General features: G+C 36.4%; 1 protein-coding gene across 3 annotated transcripts; it reads right to left on the bottom strand.

Moving 5' to 3' along the window:
• Positions 1–409: 409 nt before the first annotated feature.
• LOC106323063 lies at positions 410–19,352 on the bottom strand. Of its 3 annotated transcripts, XM_013761232.1 has the most exons (4): positions 18,692–19,352; positions 18,419–18,622; positions 18,176–18,318; positions 8,040–11,287 (listed from the first exon to the last, which is right to left on the bottom strand). In XM_013761232.1, the coding sequence occupies exon 4, from the start codon at positions 9,583–9,585 to the stop codon at positions 8,635–8,637; it is 951 nt and encodes a 316-aa protein (XP_013616686.1). In that variant the 5' UTR covers positions 9,586–11,287; positions 18,176–18,318; positions 18,419–18,622; positions 18,692–19,352; the 3' UTR covers positions 8,040–8,634. The 3 variants fall into 3 exon arrangements, 1 of the variants encoding a protein (XP_013616686.1); XR_001266636.1 differs by lacking the exon at positions 8,040–11,287 and adding an exon at positions 410–610 and having other exon boundaries at positions 18,419–19,352; XR_001266635.1 differs by lacking the exon at positions 8,040–11,287 and adding an exon at positions 12,892–13,106 and having other exon boundaries at positions 18,419–19,352.
• Between the last annotated feature and the right edge of the window lie 29 nt (positions 19,353–19,381).

The following is a 19,381-nucleotide window of genomic DNA, read 5'->3' as shown; positions in this document are numbered from 1 at the left end:
CCATGAGATGTCTATTCTTCCTCTCACCCACTCCATTATGTTGAGGAGTATAGGGACAACTTGTCTGATGAAGGATTCCATGTTGAGCTAGATGATTCTTGAATGCATGAACAATATTCCCCACCATCATCATACTTGAAAATCTTAATCTTAGCATTATACTGGTTAGACACATATGTTTCGAAGTTTTTAAATACATCAAGAACCCTATCATTAGTTTTAATGAGTGTTAACCAGGTGTATTTGGATTTTTCGTCTATGAATGTGACAAAGTACTTGTAATTATCTCTAAATAAACATGGAGCAGTCCAAACATTAGAATGAATCAAATCAAAGCAATTCTCATAGATAGTAGTTGATCTTTGAAACACAGTCTTACAATGCTTTCCCAAAATACAAGCTTCACACTCATTGTTTTTAAATATGATACTTGGTAACAATAAGCTCAAGGCTCTAAATGTGGATGTCCTAGCCTAGAATGCCACAATGAACCCTTATTCAACAAAGAACTAAACAAGTAACTAGAAATAGAAACAGGGGAAATGTCTTCAAGCATATAAAGATCTCATTTGGTTACTCCTTGCCCAATCAACTTACTGCTCTCAATATCCTGAAACTTCACATCATTAGGATTAAAGATAACATTGCACTGAAGATCAGTAGTACATCTCTTAACAGATAATAAGTTTGAAGTAAACTCATGCATGTAAAAAGATTTAGATTCCTTATCAAACCGGTTAAAGTTTTATATTCTTCTAATAGGAATTCTATCACCACTTGCAATCATTACATGTCCATGAGCAGGTTCTATGTTATTGATGAGACTATTATCACTAATCATGTGAGTAGATGCACCAGAGTCAACAATCAATGGTTTTATCTTGTTTTGAGCAATATAGGTTCTATGAGATTCATTTTTAAGTTGTAACTCATCAATGATATCTAATAACCTATCATCATTTCTAGGCATCATATGAGCATCGTATGAATAACCAAGAGTGTTTCCGAATGTACCATAATCCTTAAGAGCTTTGATGAGCTCATCAATGTCAGATTTCCTGATCACCTCATGCTCCAAGATCTTTCCAGCCGTGTAATGAGAGGCCATTTCTCTTCCTGCACTTTTACCCGCTTTTACACTTGAACCAGCTCCTGATGGACCAGCTTCACTTGCTTCAGCAGACAGGTTAGCTCTTGCCTCTCGATCCTTTTTGAACTTAGCTGGCTTGAGATGAGGGTGTAGTATCCAACACTGGCTCCTCTTGTGTCATGGCTTCTTGCAATGATCACAATTGCCTCCAAACCTTCTATCCTCACCATACTTCCTCTTATCAGATTTGTAGGCAGCCTTGTTAGCTTGCACAACTTCCTCGGCCTTGTTAGCCATTGATAAGTTTTCTTTGCCATCAAAGAGACCAAGCGACCCTTCCTCCTTCTTAATATGAGCACACAATTCCTCATGAATGGATGGTTTGTTGACCTTAGTATGTGCTTGATCACATCACTGAAGGCCGGATTTAAAGTCAACAACATCCCAAACACCTGGTCTTGCTCACGCCTCTCCATGAGTATCTCTTGATCAGTTGTATTAGGCCTTAAAATTTCAAGCTCGGTCCATAAAGACCTATACTTTCCCAAGTGTTTGGTAAACTCCTCCTCTTCTTGCATCAGTGTGTTGATGACTCTCTTTAACTCAAACACACGGCTCAGATTGGTGATGTTTCCAAATGTCTTATGGAGTGTCTCCCACATGTGTTTAGGAGCCTCACAATAGCTGTAAGCTTCTAGGAGATGGACTTCAAGGGATCCTTTTAGAACAGATAGAACCATTAGATCTTCTTGAACCCATTTATTTTCTTCAACGACCTCGAGCTCTCTTCCACCTTCACCTTCAATAACCACTGGTTTTGGAGATTCATCTGTAATGTGGCTCCACAACCCTAGCCTCCCAATAGCTGTCTTCACAAGCCTAGACCACAGCAGGTAGTTTCCCCCACCTTTGAGGGCAATCGGAACCGAGACAATCTTTTTCCCTTCCATCTTGTCTTGCTTGAACTTCACTTAGAACACAAAGAACACAAACTTGAACGAAGCTGAAGAACACTAGATCTCAATACCAAAGCCAACCGGGCTCTGATACCATATGATTTTAAAGAAAGAGAATATGTATTGAGAGATTAATAGAGATTAAGTGAGATTAAGAGAGATTTATGTATAAGTGTATGAGAGAATCATGATAAACTAAAGAGAGATTCACAAAACTCGTGTATGTTTCATTAAGAGAGAGGTTACAACTTAAATAGAGAGTTTACAAGGATAAGAATCAAAGAAGAGAAAGTATAAGCATGTGAAGTCAAAGAGGAGTGGAGCACCCAATTCAAAATGGCCAATAAGAGTCCTCAAATTCTTTAGCATCTAAGAATCTTGGACTAAGATGCTTTGCCTTTCCAGCCCTTGACAGCCTGTCTAGACGCGCCTTCCTTATCCTCTCCAATGGTCAGAACCATAGCTGATGCCCAAGGAAAATTCTCATGCCTTAAGTAGTTACCAGGGTGAAACATTTTCACTTTTGGTAGATGTTTGGTCGATCCAGACTGTACGGCCGGTACGGCCTGGACGGCCTGTATGGTCTGGTCGACCCAAACTCACCATCCTTCAATTCTCTTCTACTCTTCATTTCCTCATCTTTATCAAGCTCCAATCTCCTCATAACTCAACAGAGATGAATGTAAGTCCATTAATCACGTCATGTTCACGTGCCCGGCAGCTAGGAGGGTGTGGGTGCAATCAAACTTCCCTTTCCCTCGCAGAGGTTTTGAAAACATGTCCATTCTGAAAAAAAAATAATTATCTCCTGAGTCCTCCAAAAGAGTTAAAGATCCCTGACGAGATATGCCGGTTCCATGGAAATTGTGGATGTTATGGAAGAACAGAAATATGTTTCTCACTGAAGCAAAAGAGTTTGCAGCTGAAGATACTGTTTTGAAAATGATAGAAGATTCAAAAGAATGGTTCGATGCCCAGAAGCTAGCTCTTTCAGAAGATGAAGCTCTGCATTAAAACGTTGGGAGTGCTGTTGGATGGGAAATCCCATGTGAGGGGGTTGTCAAGTGCAATGTGTCGATCTCAATTATGGATGCAAAATTCTTGGGGATTATGTGGGCTGTAGAATCCATGGTTAGTCACCATGTCCATAAGATTATCTTTGAAACGGAGGCGCTGGAGTTAGTGCGAGCGGTACTGAGACCAAAAGCGTGGCCAGCGTATAGATATCAAGAATCAGAGCTGAGAAAATCTCTAGTGAAGATTAATGATTGGAGTTTGGGAGGAGTGTGTCAGCCAGAATAAATAGATGTGCTGCAAAAGTGGCAAAGAGTGTAACTGAGGAGAGACGATATCAATCTACGTGGCTAGTGGAGCTCCAGTTTGGCTGGGGGAGTTGTTAGAAGCTGATAAACAAGGGAGGTAAGACTGTGTCCTATGTTGTCAGTAGCGCTTTGTTTGGAGGGTGCTCTATGTTTTTCGAGTTTGGGTTGTTCCCACTTTTTTGGCTTAACAGCTTTTGTTTTTTTTCGTTGTACTTCTGTTTTGTCTTTGGTCTCTTCATCGTACTAATGCAATTTCCAGAGTTAAAAAAATATATTTACAATATATATATCTTTTAACAACATTAATATTATATAAAAAAAGGGAACTTGCTACTTTTACCACATTTTTTGTACCCTATTTCATTGATGTCTTGACCAACTTTATCACTATAATTTTAATAGGCAAAATACTATTGTACCCCTAGCTAATTAAACCTAAAGCATCTTTCTCTTTCCCACGATTTTTTCAAAGCTCAAGTTCCCCAAATCTCAGATTCTTCACGTTGACCAATTCCGGCAAGATCTGACGACGCTGACAAGTTTCCGGCGAGATCTGACGACGTTGACGAGTTTCCAGCGAGATCTGACAGAATCTACAAGCGTAGACGAACGAGACGATCTCTCTCACGACGCTAAGGAACACTAACAAAGGTCAGAGGATAATAGATGGTGATTTTCGTCTCGTTATGTAATTGTAGTTTTTGTTTCTGAAAATCGATATGTTTCTAGGAAGGAAGACGAAGTTTTTCTCACGAAGTTTTTCTCACGAAGTTTTCAAATCTCAAATTTGTAAAACCTTATAAATATTTATCAGTGAAGAACGTAGTGCTTATGTATTATCGTTTTTGATATGTCTTTGTTGATCCTTCTTGTTTTGAGATTTTTTTTGTGTTGAATATTTTTTATTCCTTCCTTGATCCCTATATTTCTTATAATCAGATTATGATGATTGAACCAACGACGCTCCAGCGACCATATCCAATTGCTTCGACCAAATCCAACGAGACCAATGACGCTCCAGTGAACACCGACAAGCTCCGGTGAACACGATCGACAAACATAGAGATAGTTTGTGTCAGTGGATTTGAATTCTGAGTTCAATTGAATAAATTAGTTCAATTGAATAAATTAGTTCAATTGAATCTATGTAAAACCCCAAATATAATTGACGTGTTTGAACTTTGAAGTGCAATTTTCTGAGTTAAATTACAGTGAATCTTGTTTTTGTAAGTGAGTGCTTATGCGTAGGAATAATATGTGACTGGGTTGTGTTCAGATATTGAAGATCGACGAGGTTGGTGAGCTGTTTGAAGAAGCAAGAGGGACTCTGAACAAGAACGTGGTTTGTGGGATCGAAGAATTACATATTTATAATGCTTTATAAAAGTTGCAGAGTTGGCTTCTTAACACCATCTTCTCTCTCATCTTCTTCAGACATCTCTTATACTAAAACAATCGTATATCTCTCCTAAGACTTGCAGAGTTGAAGAGGTTAGTTGGACATCTAAATGAGTTTGACTGCAATCGTTTTTTTTTTTTTACAAAAGAGAAGAGTGCGATGTGGAGAAACCTTGATGTTCTCAAATTATGTTTGAAATGACAACTTTTTGTTGAGAACAAGGAATTATCTCTAATGTTCAGATGAGAGCCTTATATAGTCCTTTCAACTCATAGTCTTGATCTTTGATATCACTCAAATTACCCTAAGGAGTGATTTTACTCTCTCAAATAAGAGGTTCAATTGTAGTACTTCGGGATCGAATCCACAAAGAACTAGGGCACACAATAGACTATAGAAATCAAGATTAAGCTAGGGAAACAGTTTATAAAGCAGTAAATGAATGAAAGCAAGTTGAACAAAGTAGTTATTCGATTGGTTGATTGAGGTTGTAAACAATTAGGAGAAATTGCTAGACCTAGGGATTTATTAATCAAGAGATTCAAAACTACAATTCAAGGATGCTAATGGTTTATAGATTCAATTCTAGAACTCGATTTTAATACGTAAGAAATCCAGCTTTGGCATGCAATTGCTAATCAGATGTCTAAGTCCAGTCTCAGCTGTCACTTATTGAGTTGGAGCGAGCGTCGATCGATACTATGGCCTGAGCGCCGATCGATGCTTCCTCAGACAAGCATTAACGACCTAATCGATTAAGTTCAACTAGAATGCTAGACTAACTCTCGTATGCGCCTAAGTATCTAATCCAGCAGATTTCGGGTTCCGTTAATTGATTGCACTTTCGTGCCTCTCAACTATCCTATGATTCTAGGTTCAAACAATTAGTCACACTGTCGTACTATTCTAACTATTTCAGATCCTAGTATTACAAATCACCCTAGTGTATAGATAATCTAGCAATCCTAATTGATTATTAGTTTGACATTAAGCTCATGAAATCCCTAAACTTAACAAAATGAATTACTCAGACATGCAAGCAATAACACAAATCATAGTCTGAATAATATAATAGATAAGAAATTAATGATACCAATGGAGTTGCAATCAATCTCGGAAGGAGAATTGATCTTCTCTCCAAACCTAAGACAAAACAATAGAATAGGATAGTAGAAAGCTTGTTCCCGTCAACAATGGCTTAGAAATAAATAAATAGGGTTTCTGGTCATCCATGAGTATTTTGGTAACTTTGTGTAGCTTCTGGGCTTTAATCGGACTTGAAATATGCTTAGCCCACGTTCTGGCATCACTATCGATCAATGGAAATTTTGTTTCATCGATCGACAGTCATGCATCTCCTCGACAGCTTCCTCTCGCGAGGCAGACTGACTACTCTTCAGTAAAACGGGCATAACCTCTGCTACAGGATGCTGATTGACCTCATACCGGCGGCATTGGAAAGCTAACTCCACGCTATATCTTGTGTCAAAGGATGGGCTCAATCTAACGGTGGGAAGGTCTCCATCCATAGGTAAACATCTGACGCGTCTGTGCAGCTCTTCACTCAAAATACTCCAAAATCACCATATTTCTCCAGAACGTACCTGAACTTGTAAATACTCTAAAAAGACTCTAAAACATAATAATTATATCTTAAAACACTTATATGCCATGGCTTAAAGTGGATAAAATCCATGGTATATCAACTCCCCCAGACTTACCCTTTTGCTTGTCCTCAAGCGAAACAGACGGATAGTCTCTCTGAAAGAGGTTTGAAAACAGCACGGATTCACTTGATTTAAAATTTAGAATCATTACCTCTGCAATATTGCAATCCATATCTAAGAAGTCTTAATCACAAAAACACATTATACCATATCCTAGCTTAGCAACCAAATTACCCTAGCCAACAACTTAGCAAATCTTGTCTGACATTCCCCTCTACCAACCTCATTTCCTAACAAAAATAAAAGTGCATGCTTTACCTTGTGAGTATCGATCACAGGATGCAAGGATTTTCAAAAAAATATCTGGATCTGCAGGTAAAAGTTAGTTCATATCTTTTCTTTCTACTAATTTCTCTCTTTTGTCAAAATCTGCTTACATTGCAGGATCATTGACCAAGATTGGACAGTCTTCCATGAATCAAGCCTTAATGGTGGTTGCCACCAAGTCCTGTTCACTTCTTTTTGACCTATATCCAAGAATTCATGTGAATCGAACCTTGATGATTGCCGCCACCAAGTCCCGTTCGAATTCTTTTTGTTGGAATCCTTATGAAGCAAGCCTTAATGGTTGTAGCCACCAAGTCCTGTTCGGATTCCACCTAACTAACACCTATTATATATATATATATATTGAAAATAAATCTGTCTACCTATAATTCTAGGGTCAAAATACAGAGAGAAAATGTGATAAATCTACACAAGGCTTTACCTTCCAAACTTGTTTAAAGAATCCGATCCCATGTATATCAAGCCCCAAGACAAGCAGTTGTGTCAAGTTTAGTGTTGGAGGTCAGCTTTGGTTCCTTCAAACAATCTCAGCAAGTAAGAATAGCTGACAGGTTTATCCACTTTAGTATCTTTAATACTATCTGCAATCAGTAAGTCTAGAATGGTGCTAAAGAGTGGTTAGATAACAAGCAAAAATCTAATGAGTTCATTATCCCCTTCTTGACTCAATAAAACTCTTTTGAAAACATTTTGATAAGACTCATGAACACACTAATATCAGTAAACATCCCCCCAGACTTAAATTACACTGTCCCCAGTGTATATCTAGTTGGAGTTGTGGTGAGAAATAATCATAAGTACATAATTTAACAAGTAAGAACGATGACCTACTCGCTGATGTCAGTGTCGATCGACACAATGAAGTGACAGTTGATCGTTGGATCTGAAGTGCTGTCGATCGATGTCGAGCTGGTCTCATCGGCCGATGTACTGAGCAATCGTCTACACGGATCTGTCTTTTTTTTTATCTAACTCAAACAATTAGTTGAACCTCCCCTAAACTTAAACAACACTATCTCCAGTGTTATACAGTCTAAGATCGGTGGGGAAATAAATCATAAGGACAATATTTAACAAGGAAAAACGGTATACTTGACTTTGATGTGAGTGTCGACCAACACAGTTAAGTGGCGATCAATACTCTAGAAGCTATGTTGATCGACACAGTTAAGTGGCGATCGATCGATGCTAGTGATGCTCTGTCGATCGATGATGTGCAGCCATCGTCGATCCTCGTGCAAACTCGTCTTCCTCAGATCTTTTTTTTTTTGTTTTACCTTCAATAAATGTAAAATGAAAATCAGTAATGATCTAGACTAAACTAAATGACATTACCTAATAGTGGGTTGCCTCCCACTCAACGCTTATTTTTAGTCATTAGCTTGACTTTTGTATATCTGATTTAGTCTGGATGAGGATGTGAACTTCCTCCAGAATAAGTCTCAGTGTCTATCTTTCTCATCTTGTTGATGCAGTTGATAAAAGCTCTTACAGAAGCTTCCCCTTTGTTTCTCAGCTCTGGATCACATAGCACTCTGACTTTGGTAAAGGATTCAGAACCTCCTCTACAGCGCACTCTGTACGCAAGACTTGCCTCTTGACATTGCAAAGGGACTAGTGACAGGAAATCGGCATCTACATTCCTTTTCTTTTTCTTCTTTCTATTCCTGGTCCTTCCCCCAGACTTAGACTTTTCAGTCTCAGGCTGTTCTGAAATTCGTAGGGTGTCGACCGATGCTGAAGGCTTCGTGTCGATCGATTCTGAAGACTGAGAGTCGTCTGATGCTGCAATTCTAATGTCGACCGACGCTGATTCTGGTATTGTGGGCTCGCGATTGGAATCAGTTGTAGGTCATGGATCTTCAAACATCTCTATGCATGAAATAAGCTCCTCACTTTTCTTTTTTTCCATGGGATCATAGAAGACAGTTTCATCAATATTAGTCAGACACATCTTATTTCTCTTAAGATCACAAACTGCCCCTACTGTAACCATGAAGGCTCTTCCAAAAAGGAGTGGAGATGTCTTGCCTGATTTGATATCCATAGCATGAAATTCCACAGGGATAATGCATTCCCATATCTCCACCTTAACATTCTTGATCATGCTTGTTGAGTTTACTCGGGAGCTATCCACAAAAGTGAAACTATCTTTAGAAGGTTTCATCTTTAGTCTTAATATCTCAGCAGTGTCAATGGCCATGATGCTGACTGCAGATCCAGTATCGCATAGGGCGTTTGGTAAATGGTGGCTATATATAGAGCATGGAATCAAGAACTTTCCAGGATCTTGCTCCTTCTTCAGTGTCCTCTTGGGTTTACGGCTGACCTTATTGAATAGAAGCTCAATGTCCTTATCAGTCTCTCTACTCTCTTTGAAGAAATTACCAAGTCTATACTTATGATATGCATCCTCGAAAGACATATCCTTAGGAACCCTATTCCCCCTCTTGTGAAATCCTTCAAGTTCCCCTTTGTTAACTTCTCTCTTGAGGTGTTTGGGAATATAGGGTTTCCTAGATTTCACTCCCTTCTCAGCTGGAATTTCTTCTTTCGTTGCCTGCTTTTCCATGGCAGGTTCATATCCGTCTGTTTGGTGTCGACCGATACCTAGTAGATGTCGTTGATCAACACTTTTTACGAAAGAGGTTTCAGCTAGGGCTGATTGCTCTTGCTCTGGTGCTTCTGCAGATTGCTGACTTATCTTCTCTGTTGTCTTCAAGTAAACTGATGTCTGAGATGGATTTCGAGTTGCCTTCAAGTGGTGTGCATCAAGATCTGGGAAACGTACTCGGTATGGCATTGACGGTTGTCGATCGCTGCTCTTTTGCTGTTGTCGATCGACGCTTCCATGTTGTTGTCGATCGATTTTTTCGTGTTGTTGCCAGTTGACGTTATCTGATTTAACTCGAGCTAGGGTGGGAGGATGCGGGTGTCGAGCAGCAAAATCTGAGTGGCTCTAAATTCGAATAGTTTTGTCTGATCCCAAAAGCGGTGTCGATCGATGCTCGGCTGATGATGTCAATCGGTGCTCAGCTGTTGATGTCGATCGATGCGCAGTTGTTTGTGTCGGTCGACACCAGTACGAGCTGCCTATGGACATGGAGCTTTCGACTAGGAAATCATCTTCTTCCAGCTTCTCCTGCTCGAGCACTTCCCCAAGGTCATCATCTGAGATGGCATTAACCTGGTGCTTCTCACTTTCCACAGCTTTCCCTTTGACCAGAGCTTCTTGCTTCTTCACAGCTTCTGCAGTCTGAGAAACATGGGCATCTAGCATCATGACATGGGCATCTAAGGTTTCAAATTTTCCATTCAGCTCTTTGTAGAGAACATCCAACCTCAGATTTAAGTATGCACTCATCTTCTGCTGAATTTTAGGATCTTTTCCATCATCTGAATATGGTCTTGATTCTCTTCATTTTCTAAATCTTGTTCCAGCAATGAAACTTCATGTACAGAACCAATCTCAGCCTCAACGATCTGGTCACTATCCATTGCAGCTGATTTTATCCTGGGCATATCCAGATTTTTGGAACTGTTGCTAGACATCAAGTTCTCAATCAGCCTCTTAGCTTCCTCTGGGGTCCTTGTCTCGAAGTTTCCTTCGCTTGCAGCATCCAGCATCATATTATATCGCACATCAAGACCCTTGCAGAACTTCTTCAACAGCTGAATCTCCGTTAAACCATGATGTGGACAGTCCCTTTGGTATCTCCTAAACCTCTCCCAAGAGCTTTTGAAAGCTTCTGTAGGTCCCTGAGAAAATTTCCAAATTTTATCTCTCATCTCTTCAGTCATAAACGCAGTCCTGACATCATTCCATGTAGTGAGAGATCCTGGTGGTAGACATCTCAGCCACTTTTTAGCATTCCCAGAGAGAATATTTGAACAGCTTGCAGATGATGTAGTCTTTGGTTGCTTCATCCTCCTGGATGCCAGACACAAAGTCTTCGAGTGTCTCAATATGAGCCGAGGGATTTTCATCAGGAAGACCATGATAAGGGTGCTGACCCACATGAGAGAAGTGTGTGGGGTGTATTTGAAATCCCTGGATTTCTAGAGGTCGAATTGTAGACCTGTTGGTATAGAACTGACTAGGCCTGATCAAATCTGCTAGTGTTCCCTGAAGAGGAACTTTAGCATCCTCGGTGGCTGCAGATGGCTCAAGGATTGCAGTCCCTTGTCCATCTATCTTCTGACCTGCTGCATTACACAGATGACCTCCAGGGTCATGCAGGTCTTCATTCTCATCCCTCTATAGCACAAGTGTCGCGACCATGTTTGCTCGCGGATTGGTATCGATCGATGTTCGAGTTGAACTGTCGATCGTTGCTCTGTCACAAGTGTCGATTGACGTAGTAGAGGTGGTGTCCATAGACGTAGTAGAGGTAGTGTCGATCGATGATGTGCGTTTCTCTTTGCGAATCGAGCGTTCCAAATGTGTTGGGTCTGAGAAGAAAAGTAATTCCTCCTTGCTGCTTCTGGTACTGATAGGCATGTACCTGAAAGACAAGAAATTTTTTTTATGTAAGTAACTATGACAGTAAATAAAACTTAGACTAAACCGATTTATCAAGTCTATTGGCGAATCCTTGCTCCCCGGCAACGGCGCCAAATTTGATATCACTCAAATTACCCTAAGGAGTGATTTTACTCTCTCAAATAAGAGGTTCAATTGTTGTACTTAGGGATCAAATCCACAGAGAGCTAGGGCACACAATAGACTACAGAAATCAAGATTAAGCTAGGCAAACAGTTTATAAAGCAGTAAATGAATGAAAGCAAGGTGAACAAAGCAGTTGTTCGATTGGTTGATTGAGGTTGTAAACAATTAGGAGAAATAGCTAGACCTAGGGATTTATCAATCAAGAGATTCAAAACTACAATTCAAGGATGCTAATGGTTTATAGATTCAATTCTAGAACTCGATTTTAATAAGTAAGCAATCCAGCTTTTGCATGCAATCGCTAATCAGATGTCTAAGTCCAGTCTCAGCTGTTGCTTATTGACTTGGAGCGAGCATCGATCGATGCTATGGCCTGAGCGTAGATCGATGCTTCCTCATACAAGCATTAACGACCTAATCGATTAAGTTCAACTAGAATCCTAGACCAACTCTCGTATGCGCCTAGGTATCTAATCCAGCAGAGTTCGGGGTCCGTTAAATGATTGCACTTTCGTGCCTCTCAACTATCCTATGATTCTAGGTTCAAACAATTAGTCACACTGTCGTGCTATTCTAACTATTCCAGATCCTAGTATTACAAATCACCATGGTGTATAGATAATCTAGCAATCCTAATTGATTATCAGTTTGACTTTCAGCTCATGAAATCCCTAAACCTAACAAGATGAATTACTCAGACATCCAAGCAATAACACAAATCATAGTCTGAATAATATAATAGATAAGAAATTAATGATAAAATCAATGGAGTTCCAATCAATCTCTGAAGGAGAATTGATCTTCTCTCCAACCCTAAGAGAAAACAATAGAATAGGATAGTAGAAAGCTTGTTGCCGTAAACAATGGCTTAGAAATACATAAATAGGGTTTATGGTTGTCCATGAGTATTTTGGTAACTTTGTGTGGCTTCTGGGCTTCAATCGGTCTTGAAATATGCTTTGCCCACGCTCTGGCATCACTTTCGATCGATGGCAATGCTGTTTCATTGATCGACAGTCATGCATCTTCTCGACAGCTTCCTCTTGCGAGGCAGACTGACCACTCTTCAGTAAAACGGGCATAATTTCTGCTACTGGATGCTGATTGACCTCAAACCGGCAGAATTGGAAAACTTATACGGAAGAGAGAACAAGAAGGGAAATAACACATTGTATCCAAAATTCAAGTAAAGAAACATATCGTTTAGATGTTTTCAGTGTCTATATTATGAAGGTAAGTAAGGAGTCCATATCAAATGATTAAAATACAGACAAAAAGTAAATCCACAAATCCTTGTTCCCATTAGCTTTTCTTCCTTTTATATCCTTGTTGAACTAATTGTACAACACTGTCAAAATCCATGTCATCAAGATCAGGATGTGTTGAGGTTACCAAATGTTTGTATTCCTAAGAGAATCCAAACACTGTATTAACCACAAAATGTAACAAAGAATAAACAATGTATTATAAGTCTCTACAAATCTCTAATTTATAAACCCCTATAAAACTACATTTATAATCTTTTATAAAACGCTTCACATTATTGACCAAGACACCGATTGGATAATCACTTTTGGATTGTCGAGTGGTTCTGTTCCAGATTCATAAATCCTCGGAGGCAATCATGAAGATGTGCAAAATTCATTGTTATCTAACTGCAAGACGAAATAAAAAGATGATGTTAACTTTTAATCATGGTCTAAAGATACCTTATCCAAGCATAATGTTCATGTATTTTGGTAACAGTCTTACAAATAACACAACACAAGACTTCTCGAGTTCACATGTTTATATGTTGTTCTATAGACATATACGATGAACTCTTGTTTAAGAACTTCTTTTATAAAACCTTGTAAATCGTTGAGTTGTATTATCAACAATATCCTAAAATTCAGATTTATAAGGGGTTATAATTCCTTAATATGCAGTGTACTATCGGAAAATCTCTCTCTTAGCCGGAACTATTCAGATGACAAGTCCAAATCAACCGTATTCTAGTTTTGGATAAACAGAAGGAATAAAATCCTAAAATTACTTGAAACCCAGATTTAGAAAGGATTTTGAGTTTTCAAAAACTCAATGTTCACTATCGAAACTGTTTCTCTTAAATCGACATGTTCAAATGAGAAGTCTAAGGCAACAATGATATGGACTTAATAAAATGATGATCTGAACTTCTAATCATGGCTTAAAGATACCTTATCCAAGCATAGTGTTTGTGTATTTCGACAACAATCTTACAAATAATATAGGATAACACAACACAAGACTTCTTGAGTTCACACATTTATATGTTGTTCTATAGAGATATACGATGAACTCTTGTTAAAAAAACTTCTTTTATAAAACCTTGTAAATCGTTGAGTTGTATTATCAACAATATCCTAAAACCCAGATTTATAAGGGTTATAATTCCTTAATATGCAGTGTTCACTATCGGAAAATCTCTCTCTTAGCCGGAACCATACAGATGACAAGCCCAAATTAACCGTATTCTATTTTTGGATAACATATAGAAGAAAACCCTAAAATTACTTGAAACCCAGATTTATAAAGGGTTTTAAGTTGTCAAAACTCAATATTGTTCACTATCGAAACTGTTTCTCTTAGATCAACATGTTCAAATGAGAAGTCTAAAGCAAGCTTGTTTGATTTTTTGATAAGAGAAAGAACAAAATAAAAAAAATTACTCGAAACAAACAAAGGATACAAGAATTAGAGACATAGGAGTTGTGAATCTTGAACAGGAATCAATAATTTGAAGGCTTTGAATCGCGATTCTCGGTAATCCGCTTTCGTCACCTTCTGCGTGAGAGAGAGAGACGGCGGATCTCGACGGTAACTCCGAGAGAAGATGGATCTCGAAAAGAGAGAGGAAGAATCGATGATTGAGGCGAAGATAAGGTAAGGGTACTATTGTCTTTTGTTCATTAATTAAAGTGGTATTCATGAAAATATCCCTAGATTGGTGGTAAAGTAGAATAGTGGTATCAAACAAAGTGTAAAAGTAAAATTTTCCCTAAAATAAAATTATCTCTAAATGTAATTTACGAAAAATGTCACTCAAATTGACACCACACCTAGACATATCATTAAAGATATATTTGCCATTACTTACATATATTATAACATTTTTAATAAAATACATTATCACACATTAGATTATACATGTACTAAATAATATTATTGTATCTTAAATTTTTATATTATATTTTAAAAAAGCTTTATTGAAAATTATTTCTTTTTTTTTAAATAACTAGATAGATTAATATTATTAACAAAAATTACGAAAATATTAATTTATTTTTTCTTTTTTGAGCGCAAGATAAAAATTTAAAATATTTTACTGCAAAATAATAGTTTTTGTATTAATTTTCTCATATTATTTTTGATATACTTTATTTTAAATATAAATATTAGTTCACATTTTTATGTAATGAGATATTATAGAAATATTTTAAATACTATTTTCAAAATATAATTAAATAAATTCATAATTGTTATTTCATTTTATCATAGTTAATATTTATTTAATTTAATATTATTAAATATTATAGTATATATGTATATATTTAAAGTAGTTAACCAAATGATGTATATAATGAAATAAGTTAATTCCATATTCATAAATTATAAAACTAAACTTAATGAACAATACACCAACAAATCTTCATTTCCTCTCATTTTCTCTCCATTTTCATCAAAAACTCTCATAATTTTCATTTATATAAACACAAGTTTCTATTTTCGAGTTTCTTTAGTAAAGAATTGTCAAATGTGCTTTTTTGCTTATATTTGGATTTTGGACGACGAAAAAGGTTGAAAACGAGCTTTACACAGGAAACATGTAACTATTTACTTGATTTTCATCACTTTCAAATATGTGTCGCGATAGTAGACTGTTTTGTATATCTACATATGTGTAGACTTACTATGCGGTCTACTTGTCAATGCACATATTTTGGCAATTGACCAAAGTTATATTATTTACAACGCAAACTTCCCTAAAAATTCTACGTCTTTACTTTTGAAAACAAAAATAATTGGTAAACTTACGAAGAAGTCTACATAAAAGAAGTTAGTTTTGCATTTTATCAAACTTTTTACTTTTCATAGTAGACTTCATGGAAGTTTATATTATGTAGATTGCTTGGGAGGTCTACAAAATGACAGTTTTTCATTTGACTAAAATGTTGACTTTATATGCAGTCTACTATTCTTATAAAATTTAAAAGATTAGTTTTGTGTTTGACTAAAATGTTAAAATATTAACCAAAAAATAGTTAAAGTGTAAACTTCATATGCAGTCTACTATTCTTAGAAAAAATATAGACTGCATATGAAGGTCAAACACAAAACTAACCTGTCGGATTTGAGAGTATATTATTTTATTTTGGTCAAACACAAAACTAACCTGTCGGATTTGAGAGCAGACTTCATAGGAAGTCTGCACATTCGTAGACATCAATTTAAATTTATTCGTAGAAGGTCAAACTTGGTTAATTGAAAAACTAACGTCTTTAAAAAAAAAAGCTTAAAATGTATACTGAAATGAAGTCTATTTTTGAAAGTCAAATAAAAGGTGACTTCGGCTCAGCTGCAAAACTAAGATTTTTAAAGTGTAGACTGAAAAGGAAGTCTACTTGTATAAAATCACAATTTAAAAAAAATAAAAAAAAATAACCCGTGAATTTTGCAAATACAAGAACTAACCCAAATGGTAGACGTGTATGATAGTCAACATACATAAACTACATTGCAAGTCTACGAATTTGAAAACTCAATAGTCTACGTAAAAAATTATATAAAAGTGGATTTTTGTATTATTCATCAATTTTTTTCATGATGCTATTGTTTTACAGTGTGTATTAGTTAATCTTAATGGTCTTGAATGATTTTGAAAGGATAATTTATTATAATTATAAAACTATCAAATTTTTGGTTTGACTATGTTGTTAGCTAATTAGTGTAGACATTTTCAAAAGTCTATAGATGTAGACTGAAGTTGATATCTACGTAAAAAAATTCTACTAAAAGTGATTCGTGTATTTATTCATCAAATTTTTCATGACTTAAAATGAATCGTAATGGTCTTGAATTGGTTTCAAATTTTAATAAGTTATAATTATAGAATTAGCAATTTTCTTGTTTGATTAGGCTAATAACCAATAAATGTAGACTTACATAGAAGCCTGCTTCTGTATTTTTAGTGTTTGAAGAATAGACTTGAGACATACTGGAAAGTTTTGTGATTAGTTTTGTTAGGAAGTTTGCATAGATTTTCTTATTCTCACATGTGAGTTAGTTATTGTTTTAGCTTATGGTGGTTTTAACTATTCGGTTGATTAGAGTATCTTCTAGAAAAATTTGATAGCTAACAAAAATTAATAATCTAATAAAAGTGAAAATGACTAAAAATGAATACAATGTTTATAGATTATGCATAAAAATAATTATTTACAAATGAATATTAAAAAAAAATCAAGAGTTTGTTTGATTATTATAATATTTATTCCTCAAGTGAAGTCTTGGAAAAGAGTACCCGTAATATAAGATTAAATTATGACAAAACATTAGATAAAAATATTAAATCATATTTTAGTGGACTTCTTATAAAATCTACTTAAGTTTATGGTTTAGTAGATTTTATTTGAAGTCTATTAGCCTTAATTTTTAAGTAGACTTTATTGGAAATCTACACAATTGAAAAAAATTCAGATATAAAAATGTACATTTAGAAAATTTGAAAATAGTTTGTTCTCCAAAATATTTCAAAATAATTTTTTAACCTAAATAGTAGTAAAGCAAAAGACAGAGTTTGAATCCAAAAATCTAGTTCAATATAAACACAAGAATACAAATTTAAAATGAATAGATGTAAATCTTACATTTCTAGGAAATTTATTTGAAAACTTTGGAAAAGAATATCTGTAAAATAAGATAAAATTATGAGAAAATATAAGAAAAAGATTAAATAATATTTGTGTAGAATTCTAATGAAATCTTCTTATAAGTTAAGGTTAATAGACTTCACCTCAAATGTACTAGCCTTAACTTTTAAGTAGACTATATTGGAAAATTTTTAGATCTGAAAAATATATACATTAAAAACATGAAAATAACTTTAAATCTAAAAGACTTTAGAAAATATAATTTATAAGATAAATATTAGTAAAGTAAAGACATAGAGTTTGAATATGTAACTTTATTTAAATATAAGTACAACAACACATATTTAAAATCTATAAATGTAAATCTTACAATTTTGGGAGGAGTAGATAAGAACATGGAAGAAAATACATGAAAATAATATAAAATTATGAGAAAAACATATGAAAAAAAAATTAAGTCTTATTTTTGTATAATTCCAATGAAGTCTCCTTACAATTTGTGGTTTAATAAATGAAGTCCACTAGCTTTAACTTTTAAGCACACTTCATTAGAATTCTGTCTACCATATAACTTTTAGATCTGAAAAATTATGTACATTTAAAAATGTAAAAATAGCTTTGAATAGTTAAAAACTTCAAAATTATAATTTATAAGATAAAATAGTAGCAAAGTAAATCCATAGAGTTTGAATCTTTAATTTTATTTGAATATAAACATAAAAATACACATTTAAAATCTATAGATCTAAAATTTACATTTTTAGAGGGGGAGATGAAAAGCATGAATGATAATACCAACAAAAACAAGATAATAAAGACGAGATTTTAAGCACCTGGGGAAGGTTGTGGGAGATGGCACTGAAACAAAAGTTTGGTTTGATCCTTGGATCTCTACCACACAAGCTATGATCCCCTGCGGCCCTTTGAAATAAGACTCAAGAGACCTATATGTCTCTGACCTCATCACACACGGATCCTGTCAATGGAACAAGGAGGAAATTATGAAAGTGCTCCCAGACTTTGTCGATGATATACTATGCCTCAGGAGTAGTAAAACAGGGGTAAAAGATTCTTACATCTGGTATCCAACTACAAACGGGATCTGCACCGCCAAATCAGGGTATGCCTCAGCCATTGCAGACCAGATGATCACTCCCGTGGAACTGTCGACACAAAGCGCCTTCAATTGGAAACGCTACATCTGATCTGTTCAGACATCTCCGAAGTTACAACTCTTCTTATGGAAAGCAATCAAAGGAGCACTCCCCACAGGTGATAATCTAAGCAAAAGAGGGATGAGACGAAACTCAAATTGTATTCATTGCGGCCAAGTTGAGACAACAGAACACCTCTTTCTCCACTGCAACTTCGCAAAACAGATTTGGGAACAAGCACCAATCACATCTGAATTCCTCCCAGACAACTACACAACCTTCTCTGCTGCAGTCGAGGGTTCAGCTAATTGGATAACACTACCTCCTTGCGGAATCACGGGGAACCTCTTCTCTTGGATCTGCTGGAACATCTGGACGGCGCGAAACCATAAGATCTTCGAATCGCGAAAATCTCCTCCCCTAGCAGCGGTCACCAGAGCCTTGGCGGGAGCACATGAATGGTCGCTGGCTCAGGCTTCAACTACTCCCACACAGAGAGACCACAAGCCAAGGACACCGGTCAAATCAGTGCCGCCGGGTACTATCTATCATTTGCAACACCGATGCGGCTTGGAGAGTGGAGACACATCTAGCGGGGCTCGCCTGAATCTTCAACCCGTCAAGCACCCTCCCCGTCACCAGTGGATCGCAAGTCCATAGATTGGTCTCTTCAGCCCTTATGGCCAAAGGTTTAGCAATCAGGGAAGCACTCCTTCATGCTCAACATCTCGGAATCTCCAAAATCTGGATCAAAACAGATTCAGAATCGCTCGTCAGAGCTCTTAATTCGATTACCAAACCGAGGAATCTCTATGGGATTGTTTCGGATATCGAATCGCTATCTTCTCTATTTGATTTCTGCACTTTTTCTTTTACTCCTAGAAA

The sequence above is a fragment of the Brassica oleracea genome, chromosome C2 (assembly GCF_000695525.1).
Source record: "Brassica oleracea var. oleracea cultivar TO1000 chromosome C2, BOL, whole genome shotgun sequence".
Classification (NCBI taxonomy): domain Eukaryota; kingdom Viridiplantae; phylum Streptophyta; class Magnoliopsida; order Brassicales; family Brassicaceae; genus Brassica; species Brassica oleracea.
Note: the sequence above shows the minus strand (reverse complement) of the source record. Positions and strands in the feature narration are given on the sequence as shown.

Coding starts and splice junctions, on each gene's coding strand:
- LOC106323063 (XM_013761232.1), bottom strand. CDS start 9,585: ATGCCATACCGAGTACGTTTCCCAGATCTTGATGCACACCACTTGAAG.